General features: G+C 47.1%; 1 protein-coding gene across 17 annotated transcripts in view; it reads left to right on the top strand.

The window, feature by feature from the left end:
- Window positions 1-20,111, top strand: part of MICAL2 (microtubule associated monooxygenase, calponin and LIM domain containing 2) — a 152,100-nt gene that overhangs the window by 89,442 nt on the left and 42,547 nt on the right. For all 17 annotated transcript variants that reach the window (XR_003115590.1, XR_003115587.1, XR_003115588.1 and 14 more), the window contains 6 exons: window positions 2,226-2,433; window positions 6,378-6,494; window positions 7,901-8,002; window positions 11,731-11,886; window positions 14,982-15,082; window positions 18,986-19,243. Coding sequence is in view for 11 of the 17 variants with exons in the window: in XM_025356023.1 (XP_025211808.1) it covers window positions 2,226-2,433; window positions 6,378-6,494; window positions 7,901-8,002; window positions 11,731-11,886; window positions 14,982-15,082; window positions 18,986-19,243 (942 nt within the window). In the remaining 6 variants the exon portion in view is untranslated. The remainder of the gene's footprint in view (window positions 1-2,225; window positions 2,434-6,377; window positions 6,495-7,900; window positions 8,003-11,730; window positions 11,887-14,981; window positions 15,083-18,985; window positions 19,244-20,111) is intronic.

The following is a 20,111-nucleotide window of genomic DNA, read 5'->3' as shown; positions in this document are numbered from 1 at the left end:
AGGCAGGAGAAGCACTTGAACCCAGAAGGCAGAGGTTGCGGTGAGCCAAAATTATATCATTGCACTCCAGCCTGGGCAACAAGAGTGAAACTGTGTCTTAAAAAAAAAAAAAAAAAAAAAAAAGACTTTCACCATTTGGCTCCAGACCAACTCTCTTTCTCTTTTCTCTCCTTCCCATCTCTTCTCCCAAAGTATCCTTCTCTCCATCCACCTTGAGCTTCTTTCTCTTTCTCTTTGAAAAGGGCAGTTACCTCTGTTGAAATGTTCTTTTTTCTTTTTTATTCCTGGCAAACCAGAAGCAGTCCAACACGGTGGGCTTTGGAATCAGACTACCTGGGTTTGAATCCCAGCTCTCCCCCTTTCAATCTGTAAAAGCATGAGCCAATTAAGCAGCTGCTTTGTGCCTCAATTTCCCCATCTGTGAAAGGGGCACCATAATAGTTGCTTAGATTTGTTGTGAGGATTAAGAGCTAAAACACAGAAAGCACTTGAAACTGTTTGATCCATAGTAAGTGCTCAACAAATGTAGGCTAAAGTAATAATTTTAAAGACTCTCCTCTGTGAAAATCCTTTCCAACCTACCAGGCAGGATTAGCTTTTCCCTCTGGGCTCCAGAAAAAAAAAAAGCCACGTGAGGTTCTAGTTATTTATTTCATAAGTTATGTATTTTATCCCTAGCCTGAGAATTCCCAGAAGACAGGGCCTAGGTTTCAGCAATAAGAATGACACCATTTACACTAGTACGTGCCAAGCTCTGTACCATGTTTTTTTCTCATGCACTGTTTTTTATTATGACATAATTCACATTTACCCTCTTATCGTACACAATTCGGTGGTTTTAGTATATTTACAAAGTTATGCAACCATCACCACTATCTAATTCCAGAACCTCCCAAAAATATACCCTGTGTCCATTAGCGGTCATTCCCCAATTCTCCCTCCCCCATTTACTGGCAATCACTAATCCACTTTTGTCTCATAGATTTGCCTATTCTGGACATTTCATATAAACAAAATACAATATGTGTCCTTTTGTATCTAGTTTCTTTCACTTAGCACAGTGTTTTTAAGGTTCATTTGTATATTCGAATTTCTTTCCTTTTCATGGCTGAATAATATTCCATTGTATGGATATACAACATTTGGTTTCTTCATCAGTGGTGGCCATTTAGGTTGCTTTTTCTTTGGGGCTATTATGAATTATGCTGCCATGAACAGTCACGTACAGGTTTTTGTGTGAACATGTTTTCTTTTCTCTTGGGTATATATATCTAGGAGTGGAATTGCTGGCTCCTATGGTTTAAACCTCTATGTTTAACTTTTGGAGGAATGGCCACACTGTTTTCATGTATCTGCACCAATTTATTTTCCCACCAGCCATGTATGAGGGTTTCAGTTTTTCCATATCCTCACCACACTTGCTGTCCTCTTTTCTATCATAGTCATCCTAGTAGGTATGAAGTGATTTCTCACCGTGGCTTTAATTTGCATTTGCCTGAAGGCAAATGGGGTTGAGCATCTTTTCATGTACTTAGTGACCATTTGTATATCTTCTCTGAAGAAAGGTCTTTGCCCAGTCTTTAGTGGGGCTATTTGTATTTTTATTATTGAGTTGTACATCCTTTATATATTGTGGATACAGGTCCCATATCAGATATATGATTTGCAACTATTTTCTCCCTTCTCTGTGGTTGTCTTTTCACTTTCTTGATGGTGGTCTTGGAAGCACCAAGTTTTAATTTTGAAGTCCCATTTATTTTTTCTTTAGTTGTTTGTGCTTTTCCTGTTATATCTAAGACACTATCACTTAATTCAAGACCACAAAGATGTACCATATGCTTTTTAAAAGTGATCTTATTTACAATAACCTTATGAGCAGAGTAGTAGACCCACACAGATAAGGAAACTAAGTGGTCAAATACTGGAGCTGGGACTTAACCCCAGTTCACTTTGACTCTGAACTTCATGTGCATCTTACTGTGCCTGCTTGCCAAGTCCCTTTACCTCTGCACTCCTCACAGGGCTTGGCGCAGTGGCTGGTGCGTGATAGGCCCACAGGTAACGTACATTGGGTGGATGAATGACAGGCCCTAACAGGTACACAGCTTGCACTTGCTGGTTGGTTCAGGAAGAGTGGGGTTTGTGCCTCAGTTTCCCTGCTGACTGGGGGTTTGTGTCTGTGATGCTAGAGGTTACCAAGACTCTCTCCTCTCTCACCTCTGCAGTGTCTCATTGTTGGGGGAGGACCCTGTGGCTTGCGCACTGCCATTGAACTTGCCTATCTGGGAGCCAAAGTGGTCGTGGTGGAGAAGAGGGACACCTTCTCCCGGAACAATGTGCTACACCTCTGGCCTTTCACCATCCACGACCTTCGGGGCCTGGGAGCCAAGAAGTTCTACGGGAAGTTCTGTGCTGGCTCCATCGACCATATCAGTGAGTGGAGTCTATAGTGATATCCCATGAAGGGAGGGGACTGGCCCTGGGTGAGACATATCTCTGCATGTGTAGGAGTCCCCAGCTTGTTCCATCTTAGTCCCTGGGGACACCATATATCAGACTAACAGACATCTAGTAAAAGGCCTGCTTTGTGCCTTGTTCTGGGCCCTGGGTTATCCCCCAGTGGACTGTAAGCACCATGAGGTCAGGGACTGCAGTATGCCTTAATCACCAGACTATCTCCAGGACATGAAAGAATGCTTGACTCATAGCGGATGCTTGATAAACATCTGTTGGATGAATGAGTGAAACAGAGAAACAGAGGCAGAGGTAAATAGCATAGTCTGTACCCTGACGGAGCTCATTGAGATTCTGTCGGTGGTAATGTGCTTTAATAGGGTTAGTTACACTTGCTAAAGGAATATGGAGGAAGGGGCCACACAAAACCATTAATGGGCCAGATAGTCAAGACCCTCCATACAAAGGAGTTTGGACATTGTGCTGGTGTTACTGGGGAGCCATGGCAGGTTTTAGAGCAGAGGAAAGAAACAATTGGATCCTTGTTTCCTGATGGATCCCATACCAAAGTTTTAAAAATCCGAGTTTTAAAAAGAGAGAGAGAACATCATGGTGGGACTTCAGCCAGAATAGGAAGGAAAATAGAGAACGTGGACTTCAGGTCCTGGGCATCCCTGAATGCTCATATAGGGAGAGATGAGTGCTGAGGCCCTTCTGCTCTGATGTTCCTCAAGCCTGGAGCTCTCAGGACTAGGTATGTGCAGACAGGTTTTGGGAAAGGCAGACTCCCTTCCTGCAGCTTTGCAGCGGGGAGGTCTTTCGCTGTTTTCTATGCAGCTGACCGTTGACCAACACTGGTGTGAACTGCAAGGGTCCACTTATACCTCAGTTTTTTTCAGCCAAACACCTGCAGGAGGTAAAACCCACCTATATAGAAAGCCGACTTTTTGTATACTTGAATTCCACAGGGCCAACTGTAGGACTTAAGTATGCATGGATTTTGGTATACTCAGGGGTTCTCCAGCATATACTCAGGGATGATTGTATAGCAATAGTGACCCATGAAAGGGAGGTTAACACTATGGGGAAAGCTCAAGAGTTTGAACAGATTTGGGTCCAAAATATGTCTCTTCCATTTCTATGTGACTTGGGGAAAATCCCTTACACTCTTCAAGCCTCAATTTTATCTCCTGTAAAGTGTGATTAATTTCTGTCTCCTAGAATTGCTGAGAAGATTAAATGAGGTCAAGTTTGTAATGTGCTTAGCACTGTGCCTAGCACATAGTAAGTGCTCAGGAAAATGCTTTGCATCCCATGCTGTACAGTGAGCAAGAAGCAGTCATGGTCCCCAGACTTCAGAATTAAAAGCTGCTTTCTCCCAACCAGTGTTTCTCTGTAGAGATGGTTGGGAGGAGGGCCCTGAGAGCCATGTTCTTATGAGGACAAGAATTGATGGGAAAAAGGAATGAAGCTTGGGTGGGAACAACTGGAGAGAATTATCAGTCACGTAGGGTATAATTTATTCAGACACAGGAGAATTTACCAGCTGTGGCCCCAGAATTTATTCCCACTTTGAGATGAGAAAATTCCAGGAGTCTAGTGGAAATTTGGATTTACTCAGAGAGCTGCAGTGTCAGCTTTCAAGATGTGCTCTCCCACCCATGGAAGAATGTATGTCGGTTACCAATTTAGAACCACTGTATTGAGCACCGCTTTCTCATCAAGTTCTCTTATGGGGCAGAGCCAGGTACCAGGATGCCTTGTGGGGCCCTGGGCTGGTTGGGCTGGCTTCCTGGCCAGGAACCCTTCTCTGCCCTCATTGACGGGGCTTTAATTGAACCCCTAGTCCTTGGAAATACTGCAGCGTGCCGTAGTGCTGGTGGGACTCTAGAATAACATGGAGACAGTCAGAATGATCATTGTCAAGGGTAGCTCTAGTACTTGTGAGAAAGGAGGCAAGGAGAATTTATTGAGTGCCTACTGTGTGCTGGAACCAGACTGAGTAGGAACCTCATAACTATAAGGAGAGGTCAGGCCTCCCCTGGTAGGTTGGTTCATGGCAGAAGGTGGATTGGGCTTTTTAAGCTGATTGGCTTTGGATCACCCCAGCCACATCTCTAGCCCCAGCTACATCATCATACTCAGCACTGCTCAACAGTTCTCCATGTCTGTGTTAACATCATCCTCCACTTCCCATTGTGGCCATTCCAAACCTCCAGCACGGTGACCTCATTCCTAGCAGATGGCCTCCCTCCAGTGCTCCTGGTCTAGGCCCGCTTCTCTCTGCTGCTGCCCCAGCACCCATTCCTTCCTCATGTGTCATGCCAAATCACAGCTGGCACCTCCTTTCCAGTTCCAGTCCCTCTGGCTTCCTTCCTTCCTTTCCACCTGCCTCGTCACTGAGTCTTCCTGCTCCTCCCCTCATGCCAGACCTCCAGCCCTATTGTTGCCCCACCACCTTTCCTTGCCATAAGGTATTTATTCTAGAAAGAAGGGCGTAGACTTGGTCTATACTTTCCATTCAAACCTCCTAACCTCGCAGTCTGCTGTGTTCAAGCACATCTTGAAAGCTGACACTGCAGCTCTCTGAGTGTTCTGCTAAAGAGATTTTCACCAGGGTCTCCAAAAGCTCCCAAACCCCCAAGTTCACTGGCCTCTTGTCACCTTCACAGTCCTTCATCTCTCTGTGGGATTTGATATTCTTAGTCCCTCCTCTCTTGGCTTTTAGGACCCCAACTAAGGCCCTGTTCTACCACTGCCACCCTCCCCCAACCACCATGTCTTGCCCCATTCTGTTTACCTATGTTCCCTCCATTAGAAGGCGTGTTCTGTATCTCCTGTGCCTAGCATGGCACCTGGCACAGTATAGATGCTCAATAAATGCTAAATGAGTCAAGCCCACCAAATACAGAAGGGCCCACAGAAAGTTTCAAACTTCTGGTTGGGTGTGGTGGCTCACGCCTGTAATCCCAGCAATTTGGGAGGTCGAGGCGGGCAGATCACAAGGTCAGGAGATCGAGACCATCTGGCTAACACGGTGAAACCCTGTCAATACTAAAATTACAAAAAATTAGCTGGGCATGGTAGCGAGTGCCTGTGGTCCTAGCTACGCAGGAGGCTGAGGCAGGAGAATGGCATGAACCCAGGAGGCGGAGCTTGCAGTGAGCCGAGACTGCACCACTGCACTCCAGCCTGGGCAACAGAGTGAGACTCCATCTCAGAAAAACAAACAAACAAACAAAAAAAAGTTTAAAACTTTTCACTCTGCAGAAAAGTATTTGGAGGCATACCCATTTGTGCTGAATGGCAGGAGACAAAACAGAGAAATGAGATTCTACTCACTGTGGGAGTTTTGAAATGTGGGTAAGAGATGGGGAACCATGACCCAGCTTTGTAGGGAGAATTTCCTACCCACTCCTCACCACTGGATGTCTAAGAGCTGAGGCATAGGCCCCATCTAATGAGTCACTGATCAGGTACTTCACTGAGGCCCTTTACTCTGTCTTTGCCTACTCCTCTTTCCATCTTCACTTCATCAAACCTAGAGCCCAGCTGGGGAAGGAGGCTGGAAAGACAGAGTCTCTCTTGTTACAGCATCATCTAGCAGCTAGAACAGGGTCTAGAAATTGGACCGACATGAGTCCACGTTCTAGCTTTGCTCTGTGTCTCCTTGAGCAAGTCACTTAACCTTGTTAAGCCTCAGTTTCTCATCTACAGAATGAGAATAACGATTCCAAAGGGCCGCTGTAAGAGTTAGACGAGAAAACGTAGAGCTCTTGGTGCATAATCCGGCTCAGTAATGATCATTGTTGGTATATTGCTGTGCTCAAAGGTCACTGAGCAGCAGTGATTACGTAGCATTCTGCATATAGGTGGTGTTCAGGCATTGCTGTGACAGTTCCTCTCTCCTTCCTGCCTGACAGGTATTCGCCAACTACAGCTCATCCTATTCAAGGTGGCCCTGATGCTGGGAGTTGAAATCCATGTGAATGTGGAGTTCGTGAAGGTTCTAGAGCCTCCTGAAGATCAAGAAAATCAAAGTACAGTATAATGTTCCTTTTCTGCCTAGAAAGCAGATACTACAAAATAGAAATCCCATTTGCTGCTTCCAGAGGGTGTTTCTGTAAGAGTTATTCTTATTGAGAGCCGGTTGGCATAATGCCACTGAAGAGTATTTTACTGTTTTTTGTTTGTTTGTTTTTTGTTTTTTGTTTTTGTTTTTTTTACCATTGCTATGACTTTAGGTTTGCTCTTTGGTTCCGAGGGTATTTATGATTAAGCCATTACACCTATACTTTGGTTACCCTGTCCCAAGGGGATGCTACTTTGGCAAAGGAAATCTAATCAATAAGTAGGACAGAAGACATAGATTTGGTTGTTTGGTAAGGTTCATTCACATGTTCTTCAAGCTGTGTGTGTGTTTCACACATAGATATGTGGTTGTACTTGTTATACCCATGGCACATTTTAAAATCCAGTGAAGTGAAGCTTCTAGAGCAACTGTGAAATAAGGTTCAAGATGTTATTTTACATATAATACTCTTAACCATACTGAGGTATCATTTATAAACTATGATATTCACCCATATAGGCATATCTTAATGTTTCTCTTTTTTCCTTTTAGCATGTTTGTTTAAATTCTTATCCCTTACACACACCATGGTCAGAGAGTTTATTCCGGATGCCTCTGCATCTTACTTATTATTAAAATCGTCTACTGCCTGGGAAGGGCTTTGAGTTTGGGACCAGATTAGTGTCAGAGACCTTGTAGTTCCCTGCTTAGGGTACATTTCTGTTTTATCCTGTTCTCTGCCCAGATTATTTGAAAATTTAGGGGAGGCTTTAGTTAGCTTTTGGAGCAGGACAGCATTCACCATTTGGCATTCGGAGACTGTAATCTTAACCTTTTCCAGACCTCTGGTGGACATTAAATCTTAATTATCCAGGCTTCACCTGAATTTTTTAAAAAATAAAAGACAGTGTACTGTACAATAGAACATTTTGAGCATGCAATAGAAATTAAAACTGGTTTCCTTAAAACTGGTTTCCTTACACCCTACACATCCTTTTGGGTCTGTTTAGCAATGAGAATCACTGAAGAATGTGGGAGAATGTGAAGAGAAGATGGTGGACTCTGTTGAGAAAAATAAGGTGCAAATGAGAGTAGTTTATGGAGCACTGAGGATAGACTCCTAGCAGAGGCCAGCAAAACCAGGCATGGAGTTGGTGTTGCTGGTTTACTTCATCCTGGATTGAACTGACACTCAGGTCAGAGGACACCAGATTAGAGAGTGAATCTGGACTGCTCTAGCTTTCCCCTGGAGGCTCTCTCTGGGATGCATAGACCTGGCTGCACTGTCCATTTCTCAGAGCCACCACACGGGGGTTATAATCACTCTCTTCCCACCTCTCTCTGCCAACTCATCTCATTTCTCTGTCCTGGTAGAAATTGGCTGGCGGGCAGAATTTCTCCCTGCAGACCATTCTCTGTCGGAGTTTGAGTTTGACGTCATCATTGGTGCCGATGGCCGCAGGAACACCCTGGAAGGTGAAGACTCTTCTTGTGGGAATGGGGGGATGGGAATGGGAGAGGGTACATTGGGGAAGAGTTGGAGAAAGTGGGCAAGATGCAGATGCCAGAGCTGGATGGAGGTCCTGATAGGAGCGCAGACTGTCCTGTCCCTCTCGAGGTAGAGCAGCCCATCCACCTGTGGGGTGGGCAATTCAGGGGACAGCCATCTCATTCCGTCTGAACCTCAGTTTTCTCACCTGTAAGATGTGGATCACAGAACCCTTTCAAAGTGTTGTTATGCAGGCTGGGAAAGGACTAGTGTGTGAAAATGCTTCATAAAGATAACGTGCCATGGGGGAGAAAATGAACATCCCTTATTGAGCACCTCCTGGAGGGTGAGCCGTGGTGCCAAGCACTTTCATACTTACTTCAGCTAAGATAAACATTTTTATAATACTATTAATGGTATTTGCTTACTTTCAAATGTAATATTTATACTTGAAGGAGGAACTCACTTCTTTTTGTAACTTTTAGTACACCCACTGCTGGGCAGGCAGGTATGTCTTGCCAAACTGTCAAGGTACAAAGGCCACACTTCTCTGAGTTCTAAAGCTGAAGCATAGTATCTTTCTTGGGGTAAGATCCAGTCAGGTTTGAGAGAAACCCCATTGCCAGGAAATGCTTCCACCCCCTCCACCCTAACGCCAAGACTGATCCACCCACAGGCTGTACTCATTGATACTAACCATGCTAAATTGAGACCACGGGTTGTAAACAATGTGGCCCCAGATGGCATCTCTTAGATTAGGGCAGTTCTGCTTTTTGAGCCTGCCACCTCAAGAGCCGCAGGCTGCAGATGCCTGACTGAGAGGACACATCACTCTGAGGATGGGACATGCTCCCTGGAACAGGGCTGATCTTAGAAAACGCAGGATTTATGGGCCGCCTGGCCCAGGACCTTCCCATCTGCCACGTAACCGGGGCTGTTTACCATCCCCCTTTTACCTTCCATATCCACCTCCCCAACCATCGGTCATCAATACCTGACAGGCAAACTGCCGACTTGGGTGTAGTACTGTTGGAATTTGCACATTTGATGACAGTGTAAGTTAGAATATTTGAGAATCCAGGACCTATTGTCAGCTTGAGTATAGTTGGGCATTTCATGAACTTGGAAAGAAGGGTGGAAATTGATGGAGCCATTTGAGCCACTCAGGGCCAAACAGGTAAACTAGAGCAGGGCTTCTCAGTATCAATACTGCAGACATTTGGGACCACACCATTCTTCGTCACAGAGACTGCCCTGTGCATTGCAGGGTGTTTAGCAGCATCCCTGGCCTCTGGTCCCCCAGACACTGGTAGCACCCCTAGGTGCGACAACCAAATATGTCTCCACACATCGCCAAGTCGCTTCTGGGAACAAAATCACCCCCAGCTAAGAAATGCTAGATGAGAATAATGGCCATTGCTGACCCTTTTGACAAAGGTCTAATGAAAGACAACTTAAAGGAGGGCTATTGAATAGAAACCCAAGGTTGTTGGCCAGGCGTGGTGGCTCACGCCTGTAATCCCAGCACTTTGGGAGGCTGAGGTGGGTGGATCACGAGGTCAGGAGATCAAGACCATCCTGCCTAACACGGTAAAACCCTGTCTCTACTAAAATACAAAAAATTAGCCAGGCACGGTGGCTCACGCCTATAATCACAGCTACTCGGGAGGCTGAGGCAGGAGAATCGCTTGAACCCAGGAGGCAGAGGTTGCAGTGAGCCAAGATCACACCACTGCACTCCAGCCCAGGCGACAGAGCAAGACTCCATCTCAAAAGAAAAAAGAAAGAAAGGAAGGAAGGAAGGAAGGAAGGAAGGAAGGAAGGAAGGAAGGAAGGAAGGAAGGAAGGAAGGAAGGAAGGAAGGGAGGGAAAGAAAGAAACCCAAGGTTGTCACTAAAAGGGATTTTTGACAGATAGTTGAGAATCAATGTGAGGCTGGAGTATATGGCGAGCAGGTGTGCAGGGTATTCCCAAAGGTGGCTAAGGAAAGGTTATATCTGGAGGTCTGCACCTGTGTGACAGGCACCTGGCGTTACACCAAGTACACAGCATGCCTGGGGCAGGGGCACTCAGGAAAGGTCAGATGACAGCAAGATGGGGGACTAGGAGGGAGACACACTGTTGAAAAGTGACCATCTGTTATGTCGAACCCCCATGAACCTCAATAGGGAAAGTACCAAGTTCAAGAGGCCAAAGAAGAGACCAAGAGCCAGCAAAACAGACATGGGGTTTTATTAGGGATTCACAAGGGAGAGAGTCCAGTGGCGGTGGGCTGGACAGGTGACCCGGCTTCCCTACAGAAATGGTCCAATGGCGGCGGGCTGGACAGCACAACCTCACAGCCCAGTGGTGGCAGCCCGGGCAGGAAAACCACAACTGCTTGTAAACAGTGGGCAGTTTATACAGCATTTTCACTTAACACCCTCCTCTTAACCTCCACCTGGCAACCTTCATCCAACCCAGAACTCAGGGCCTGGATCCCCCTGTATGGTCCATGTTCTACAGGATGGGCCAGGAGCTCAAATGTCCCTCATAGAGAAGGAACAAGTTTTGGGGTTGGCCACTCCTGGATTCCCCAGCTCAGAACACACATTCAGGTGCATCAGCCATACAGGGTCATTCTAAAGGTATGCTTCAGTTATTGCTATCTGGTGCATTTACCCTGCACCAGCTGCTGTGATCCTCCATAGCACTGCCATTCAAGAGCAATTTTAATGTAAATCATTGAAAACAAGAATTAGAGCACTAAGGCTGGGCAACATGATGAAACCCTGTTTCCACAAACAGTTAAAAAAAAATAAGCCAGTCATGGTGACACATGTCTATTGTCCCAGCTACTTGCCAGCTGAGGTGAGAGGATTGCTTGACCCTGGGAGGTCGAGGCTGCAGTCAGCCATGATTGGCACCACTGCTCTCCAGCTTGGGCAACAGAGTGAGACCCTGTCTGAAAAGCAAAGCAAAACAAAACAAAAAACGAATGAGAGCTAGAATGCCATCTATTCATTTATATATGCATTGCAGATGTACTAAGTGCCACTTACTGGGAACTGGTGCACTATTTTCCTCTTTTCAAAGGACACCAGTCATACTGGAGTAAGCTGGGTCCCACCCTACTCCAGTATGACCTCATCTTAGCTAATTATACCTGTAATGACGCTGTTTCCAATAGAGTCACATACTGAGGTACTGGGGTTAGGACTTCAACACATGAATCTGTGTGTGTGTGTTGGAGAGGGACATAATACAGCCCCCAAAAATGGAGATACAAAGAAACTTTGTTAAAATCCCTGTCCTGCGTAATCTACTTTTCAAGGGGGCCAGGGGTGGTGGCACCATGAGAAATGCTAACAGAGTAGTTTTAATGCTATAAATTCAAAGTGTGTGCGGGTCTCTCATGAGTGTATCTAGCAACAATGCCTGACACATCCTTAAAAGGGTGCGCCCTGTGACTGCCTGTTGGGAAGGATCCCTTTGGCCTTCTGTTTGTTGAAGCCTAACCAAGTCCTATAGGTTTTAGAAAAGGACAAAATCTCACGGACTTTTAAAGGCCTTGGGAGCAAACCTCAGCATTTCTGCCCGCTCCTGTCCTCTAGAGATCCAGAATCCTGGTTTCTCTGGCCTGGGAGGCATCTGGGAACAGCTCTCCCAATAATCATTTTCAGTTTTCACACCAAATCCAGAAGATAGACACACTTTTTCCTTTCTCCTCATGCAGGGTTCAGAAGAAAAGAATTCCGTGGGAAGCTGGCAATTGCCATCACCGCCAACTTCATAAACAGAAACAGCACAGCAGAGGCCAAGGTGGAAGAGATTAGCGGCGTGGCTTTCATCTTCAATCAGAAATTTTTTCAGGACCTTAAAGAAGAAACAGGTGGGACCTTCACCTTTCTCCCAGCCAGGCCAAGGTCTAAAGTTTGCAGTTTCTAAGGTGTGCAGAGGCGTATGCTGGCTTTCTGGGCTCTTGGGCCTGGAGGGATTCACTCTGATACAGTGGAAGTAACGATTTTCCCTAGGACAGTGAATACAGACAGGATTCCTTCTGGGACAAGAGAGATTCTTGAGGGAATGTTCTAGATGTTGTACATGAAAGGAGATAGTGGACATTTGCTGAGTGCTCATTACGTGTCAATTCTCAGTGTTGTGGGGTACAAAGTGGAGGTTGACACGATCCCTCCCACAGTGGCTCCCTGTCCAGTAAGGGATATCAGTGTAAACCATCCTAAGGCAGGTGGCCAGCACTGTGCCCGAGGTCAGCAGGATATTTAGGGAATGCTGAGGAGGGAGCCAGTCACCTATGGATGGTTCCTGAAGGTTCCCAGGTGCTTTTGTGCAATGTAGCAGTTGCCCTTCCCCAAGAGGGACATCCAGGTATGCCCAGGAACATAACCTGTACTGGCACCAGTTGTCACCCGGCCACGGGCCTAGAGGATAGGAGGTATTGATTCATTCACTCAACTAATACTTATTGAATGCCTACTATGTGCCAGATGTTGTTCTAGGGCTTGAGAACGAGCAGTGAGCAAAACACAATCCCTCCCTCTTGGGCTTATGTTCTACGAGAATAGACAGTCAAAACACAAATAAACCAGTGACTCATCAGGTGGCAATAGGGACAGCAGAGAAAAACAGGGTGAGGGGAAAGGGGGATGAGTCGCCTGTCTCCAATTAAGCAAATTCCAGATATTTTTCCTTTCTTCTTAACCTGATTAAAAACATTTATTTCGGCCGGGTGCGGTGGCTCATGCCTGTAATCCCAGCACTTTGGGAGGCCAAGCCAGGCGGATCATGAGGCCAGGAGATCGGGACCATCCTGGCTAACATGGTGAAACCTCATCTGTACTACAAATACAAAAAATTAGCGGGGCGTGGTGGCACACACCTGTAGTCCCAGCATACCCAGGAGGCTGAGGCAGGAAAATCGCTTGAATCCAGGAGGCGGAGGTTGCAGTGAGCCGAAATTGCACCACTGCACTCCACCCTGGTTGACAGAGTGAGACTGTCTCAAAAACCAAAAACAAAAAAACCCCACGTATTTCTCCTTGAAAAGCAATGGAACAACAATGTTAAATAAAATCTTTATACAGAAAATAAATCATCCACAATCTGACCACCTCACACAGGAATAGTCTTCAGACTCACCTACTCTTTTTCTGTCATTTTCCACTGGCGTGCTTGCTTGTTACGTGACTGCAGCTCAAATCACGGTGTCCACACTATTCAGCTTTTCTCATTCAGCATCACATTCCAAACATCATCCTCCTGTTGGTCACTTTTAGGGGCTGTGGAGGATCTCATCAAATTGATGTATTGTCACTGCCTAAGCATTGAAACCAAGGATTAGCAAACTATGGCTGGCCACATGGTTCTATACTGCCTTCGAGCTAAGAATGGTTATATATATAGGCTGAAGAAAACAATCAAAAAAATATTTTATGATACATAAAGATGATTTAAAAATCAGATTTCAGCATCCATACATAAAAGCTGATGGTCACCCAGCCACACATTTCTTTACATGACAGTTGATGGCTGCTTCCACCATGAGAGGTCATGAAAGAGACCATAGGGCCCACCGGCCAGAAATATTTCCTAGCTGGTCTGTCACACACACACACACAAACTTGCTGACCTCTGATGTAGGCCTTCCAGTTATTTACTGTTACAGATATTTAAGATCATTTTCTAGGAATGGCATTAGTTGTTGAGCGAGATTGTGCCTCTCACTGGCCACGAGGGTGTGTGCCCACTGCATGACCCTCTGAGTTTCACCTCCATTGCATTATTTCATTAAAAGCTTGAATATTTCCTGCCAACATATGGTGTCCTTTTGAATGATTTGAGAATCCTCCAACCCTCCCTTCCCCTAAAACCCAAGAAAGTAACTATTTAAGCCACTCAATAGAAATGAGAGCAGGACATTGAGTGTGTTTTTCCACGTTTCAGTGAACTTCCTTTAAACTTTGCTGTGGTTGTCACCTTCGGCCATTGTTTCACAACAGTGCCCTCAGAAAGTGACAGTTGTGACCTTCCTGATTCTCCTGGGGGCCCTCTGCATTGATGCCTGTATCCTATTTAACTATAATAAAGGTGTTCCTAGAGTTACCCAGCACGCCTTGTGTAAATGCTATGTTGCCATGTGGCTGTTCCTTTATCTCCCTTCAAATAAGCCAGTCAGCCTCACACTTGAGTATGAATTGGCATCACCTAGAGCTTGTTAAAGCACAGAGTGCTGGCCCTATCCCCAGGGTTTCTGATTCAGTGAGTCTGGAGAAGGGCCCCGATAATTTGCGTTGCTAGTATGTCCTCAGGTGATGCTGATGCTGTTGGCCAGGGACCTCCCTTTGAGAACAATGCAGCTAAGCTCTCATTGCACAGCGTGGTTTTAAATGCAGGAACTTAGTGTGTAAGGTGTCTTGTGATTGGTGGAAAGTGCCAAAAGATATAGCCCAGCCTTCTACCCTGAGTTGTTCCTACCACTGCCCTTGAGTTTTCACATCCAAGCAGGGAAATGGTAGAAATATTCCTTGGCATGGTCATTGGAGAATTCCCACAGCTCTATGCAGCCATGGGCACACGGAGGGCACAGTGGACAGGACTTGGAGCTAGATGGCCTGGGGTTCAAATCCCAGCCGTGTCATTGCTGAGCTTCTGTGGCCATGGCCGGCACTTGGCTTTTCTGCACAATTACCTGCCTCTAAGTTATAAATGCTGGCCCACAACCCCTGCAGACATTGTGAGTTTTAACAAGAATAATGCCTCTATGGAACTATAGAAGCTAGCTGCTTGGACTTGGGTAGATTCTAACACTCTGTTTTATCTTTGCCAGCCTTGTATGCCTTAAAAACTGGGCTAACATGAATAGTCTGCAGATAAATAACGAGACCAATAATGAGGCAAAGTACAGTCCCTGGCACACAGTTGGTGCTGAGGAAGTAACGCTGAGCTTGTGAATGCTTCTCTTTTCAGGCATAGATCTTGAGAACATTGTTTACTACAAGGACTGCACCCACTATTTTGTCATGACAGCCAAGAAGCAGAGCCTGCTCGACAAAGGTGTCATCATTAACGTACGTACCTCTTGGCTGCGATTTCCCGACTTTGTGACCTGGGCTGGTGACTTCGGCAGGTGTGAAAGCAGATGTGGTCCTGCCAGAAACTGAGCGAGGGGAGGAGTGGGGAAGGTGCCACCCGCTCACACCCTTCTTTCTCTTGGTGTTACATGAGTGGTGGATAAAGCAGCCCACGCCAATATGCACAGAGAATTTTCTGCACATGGGCGTGTGCCGTTGTGAGACCTTTACCAGGTGTTAATGTGGATTGACTGAGTCTTTTCCTTCCCAAGTCTCATCCAGCCTTGCCTCTTCTCTGGGAGGTCACATGTCATTTGGAGGCAGATGGGGGCTCCATGTCGTAATGAGACATAGGCATCCTTTGACTTGTGAATTTCACGCTGTGGACCCTTGTCACCTTGTGGGGGAATTTCATTATTCATGCAGTCAAAGAAGACTCAATCTGCATCTTGACACTGCCACGTACCAACTCCAGACTGTGGGCAAACTATTTATCCTTCCTGAACCTCAGTGTTATTTACAAAATAGGAATGATAGTTTCTGCCCGAAAGGGTTCTTGGAAGGAGCAAATAGGAGATATATACAGAGAAGCCAGCACAGTGCCTGGCAGAGGGCGGGTTTGTAGATTCCCTCTGTAACTTCTCAGCCTTGGTTGCACATTGGCTTTTTTGTCCTGCTGGCGTCCTGGCCTCTGCCTTGTGGCTTTGTGACTTCATGCTTAAACACAGAGCAGGGTTGGAAGGAAGAAACATGGAGTAGTGGCCCCTAACTGGAAGCTTCTTCGGTCAGGTGTTCAACCCTTCCAGAGCCCCTGTTGTTGCTACCACTGTCACTACTGCTGCTGCCACCTCAAGATAAGGATCATGCAGCCCAAGGTCAGCCTGCTGTCTGGGTGTCTGCCTGGAGCCCAGGCAGCATGGTGGCCATTCATTGCTGCTTGTTAGAGAAGAATGCGCCCATCTTCTCTCCTGCGTGTGCTGGCAGCCGGCTGGGTGGTATTAGTAACCCAGCCGCCCCGTAGGCCTTCTCCACTTCAGCTCAGGTCTTTGCTGAGAGCCTAAGCTGTGGACGGAGGCTGTGAATGTGGGCTTGGTCAAGTGGGCTGAGCACGCCAGCAGATGGGTGGGCGATGGGTTTCCGCAGTGTCCCACTGCTGGCTGTCAGTCTGGGAGTGGCGGCGTCCCCTTCTTCCCTCTGCCTCACAGAAGCTGCCTCCTGAAGTTGCCGCCTTCATCTGAAACTGGGGGATGCAGGGGTGTAGGGGTAGTGGGCACCTTTGCAGAGGAGGGGCTAGACAGGCAGGCAAAGCTTGATAGGTTTTGTGTTTTGCAGAGCACCCTGGCCTCCTGGGATGCTAAAGATCACCCTCAGGTCATCCCAGGGTATTTGCCCAGGCAGCAACCTGTTGCTTATGGCAACTTGCTTCCCTGGCAGTTGTCAAAGCCCCTCCAGGCCCATGCTTGTCTTCATCAAGGCCTTTCGTTCTCCCTCAGAGGCCCCTGGGAGCAGCTCCTGAGGCTGGTGCTGAGGAGCCTAAGGTACAAGATGGGAAAGAAATTGAAGGCCACAGGCTGGACACCTGACTGGAACAAGAGTTATAGCCTGAAACTCCAGGTGTCCAGCCGAGTTCCCGACCCATCTTCCCGGGGCTGTTTAAATTTACATTCTTCTCTTGCTCCCTGGAGGCATGGCAAGTTTTCTGTTTTCTTCTCCCTACATGGATCCGCATAGCCACACACAAGGTGCTGAGTAAATGTTTGTTGAATGAATGACTAACCTCTGGACAAGGGGTTTTCCAGCTTCCCCACTGATTCCAGCTGATCTCTGGGCTTCTTTCCATGGCTACCGACGGAAGAGCAGTTTCTCTTCAAGCAGTTGTGCCTCTGGGCTCTCAGCTGTGTCCATCTTTCTCTTCCCCACAAGGAGGATGTCCCAGCCCACAACCTCCCTGGGCCCCTGCCTCTGCCGGCCCATACATGTGTGGGCTGGGATTCTGTCCTCCTGTCCTTTTCCTCATCTGCTCCCTATGGTATTGCTCTTTCTTCCATTCCCCCCAATCATCTGGGACCCTCCAGCCGCTAAGAGACCCCACAGCAGCCCTAGGCCACTAGGCTTCCAGCCAGCTCTAGCCCAGTGTCTTCCCTTTGCTGAGTCCCCACTCTCCTGCATGAGGAGTCCATGCCGGGCACTGTCTTCATTGTGTAATGTCACCCACTCCATCTTAGGGATGCTTGGGGCATGTTTTGAGGGGGGGTATTTGAGACCTCTCCCTTCTGTCTTCCCCCATCTCACCTCCACGTCTACGGAGAGAGAAGTGATCATGTGGCCGCAGAAACAGGGATCAGAAAAGAAATCAAATAACAGGAATTCCATCCTGGACACTGGGGCCTGACGGAGAGCTCTTGGACCAGTGCTGGCTGCAATTTGGAGGGTTTGGTTTGGATGGGGGAAATATGAGTTTCCAGAACAGGCTATTTGAAATCATGGCTACTCAGAAAATTGAGGCAGTGGTCAGTCTGGCTGTAGACGCGGTACCCTGTGACTGTGAAGACCTTTGTGATTGAGGGTGCCTTGGCTGGGTCCAGGATATACTTCATCATAAGCCATATATGGAGCCAGCATGAATTACAGGGTACAGGAATTCCTATTCATCAGTCACTTCCCACATGGGGCTAGGGATTTCGTGTGTACACTCATTCCGTCTTCTCACGCAGCTCTGTGAAGTAGGTTTTGATATTCCCTTTTTACAGATGAGAGAGCAGAGACTCTGACAAGTTAAATAACTGGCCCAGATTTAGTTGGTAAACAGCAGAGGTGGACTTTGACCTGTTGCTCTCACTGACCCCAAAGCCTGTGTTCATGTTACACACTGGTCCCCTCCCATTCCAGGTGTCTGTACTTTTTGTGTCACCTTTGAGAAAGGTGGTCTTTTAGTTTCTTTAGCCACACGGTGAGCAGCTTGGACTCTGGGGATACACTAAGCTTGTCAGCTCTCTTCAATCCTGACATCCTGTGATTCACTGCCAGTGTCCCTCCAGGATGGATACTCCAGTCCTTGCAGCTCAGGGTTCTGCACTCCCCATGAGAGGAGCATAACAATTAGCACCAAAAGCAAGCTAGTGGGGAGGCTGAGGCAGGAGAATCGCTTGAACCTGGGAGACGGAGGTTGCAGGTTGCAGTGAGCCGAGATCACGCCATTGCACTTTAGCCTGGGAGACAAAAGTGAAACTGTCTCAAAAAAAAAAAAAAAAAAAGCTAAGCTCTGAGGAGCCCTCAGCCCATCAAGTGAAGGGGTCACTGATGTCGGAAAGTGGGAGAGGTTACCCATTTTCTTCTTCTGGTCTTGTTTGACTACTAAACATGGCATATTTGGATCACATTAACTTAGCTGAATTTATTATAAAATCACACTTTCTGATGGTTCCTTTGTCTCTTAATTGTACTGAAAGTTCTCACGAGAACCAGCCCTATGAAATGTGCTCGTTGTTTGCTCCAAGACCGTTATCAAGTGCACTGTTCATTCCAGCTCTCAACGCGCCCTATTGCAATTCCTATGTGAGATAGATCTTTTAGAATTTAATGCCAGGGAAAAATGGCCTCCCCTGAGGAATTTCTATGCTTCCTTCTTTGTGATAAGGAAAGCTCTGTAGCATATCACATTTCCCTTTTGCCTTGGATGCCAGGAAGCTCAAAGCCCAATTTGATGCTTAATCACAACTGTGTTAACCCTCACAGCTGGCTGATTTATTTCCTCTTTATTCCCTTGGCCCTGGTTTTTGTATGTCTTTTCTGACTAGCCTCACTGTATAGACCCATTCCAAGTCCTTTTGCCAAGAGGTGGGTATGAAGGCTAGCCCTTTAGAGGGGGAGGTTGCCTCACTGTGTTTTCATCTTCCCCAGGACTACATCGACACAGAGATGCTGCTGTGTGCGGAGAACGTGAACCAAGACAACCTGCTATCCTATGCCCGGGAAGCTGCAGACTTTGCCACCAACTACCAGCTGCCATCCTTAGACTTTGCCATGAACCACTATGGGCAGCCTGACGTGGCCATGTTTGACTTTACCTGCATGTATGCCTCAGAGAACGCGGCCCTGGTGCGGGAGCGGCAGGCGCACCAGCTGCTTGTGGCCCTCGTGGGTGACAGCTTGCTTGAGGTACCGCCTGCGCTCGGAGCCCCCACATTTCTCTACAAGACAGATCCCACATTTGTATTCTGGCAGGCAGTATCTGCTGTTGTGCAGTGGGGAGAGGACAGGCTCTCAGCCAGTTGGCAGGACTCTGCCAAGCCTGTCCCGGCCTCAGAGCCTGTCCTGTTGCTGCATTCAGAGGAGCCTGTTTGGACTCAGTGTAGTTAGGAGAGCCTTCTCTTCTATCTCCTGGCTCTTTTGCACTGACTTCTTTGATGAAGTACAAAATCAGGCAGCCCCGGTCTGGGCCATGTGGGCCATCCTTCTCAGAGTGTGTGGACCCTCAGCTGGGCCAAGACTTCTTCCTCATGTGGGTGGCCCTTTGTGGCCTTTGAGATCACACAGGGTGCAGGAGAGGCGTATGGGCCCCAAAGTCTCTTTTCCATTCACAGCTCCCCAGCTGAAAATTCTTCCCAGAAAATCTGCAAGGGTGCAAGGACCCTTAGATTAAATGAATGTTTTCAGAAAGGAGAAAGTTTTCTCTTTAGCGTGAGCACTGATTATGTATTTATTCCAAGTTAAGAGTCAAATTCCAAACCATGCTTTGGGTGCTCATGGAGCAGATTAGTCAGCACTTAGCTTGGTTGACTTGGTCCTTGGGAACCATTGTGCATGGACTCGAACCTAAGATCCTTGGTTGAGCCCTCAGTACCCATCCTGCTGCTGGCCCAGACTCCTTTCCGAGCTTGGTTTCTCCCTGCCTTCCTCCCGTGCTCCATGTTACACCCAGAACAGATGGCTGTTCTTCCATCAGGCACCAGCATTTTCCAACCACCATGCCGTAGCCCACACCATTCCCAAGTAGATCAGGATCAGAATCCCATCCATTTGTGAA

This window comes from Theropithecus gelada, chromosome 14, assembly GCF_003255815.1.
Source record: "Theropithecus gelada isolate Dixy chromosome 14, Tgel_1.0, whole genome shotgun sequence".
Taxonomy (NCBI): domain Eukaryota; kingdom Metazoa; phylum Chordata; class Mammalia; order Primates; family Cercopithecidae; genus Theropithecus; species Theropithecus gelada.
The sequence above is the reverse complement of the archived record's forward strand: the minus strand, read 5'-3'. Positions and strand labels throughout refer to the sequence as shown.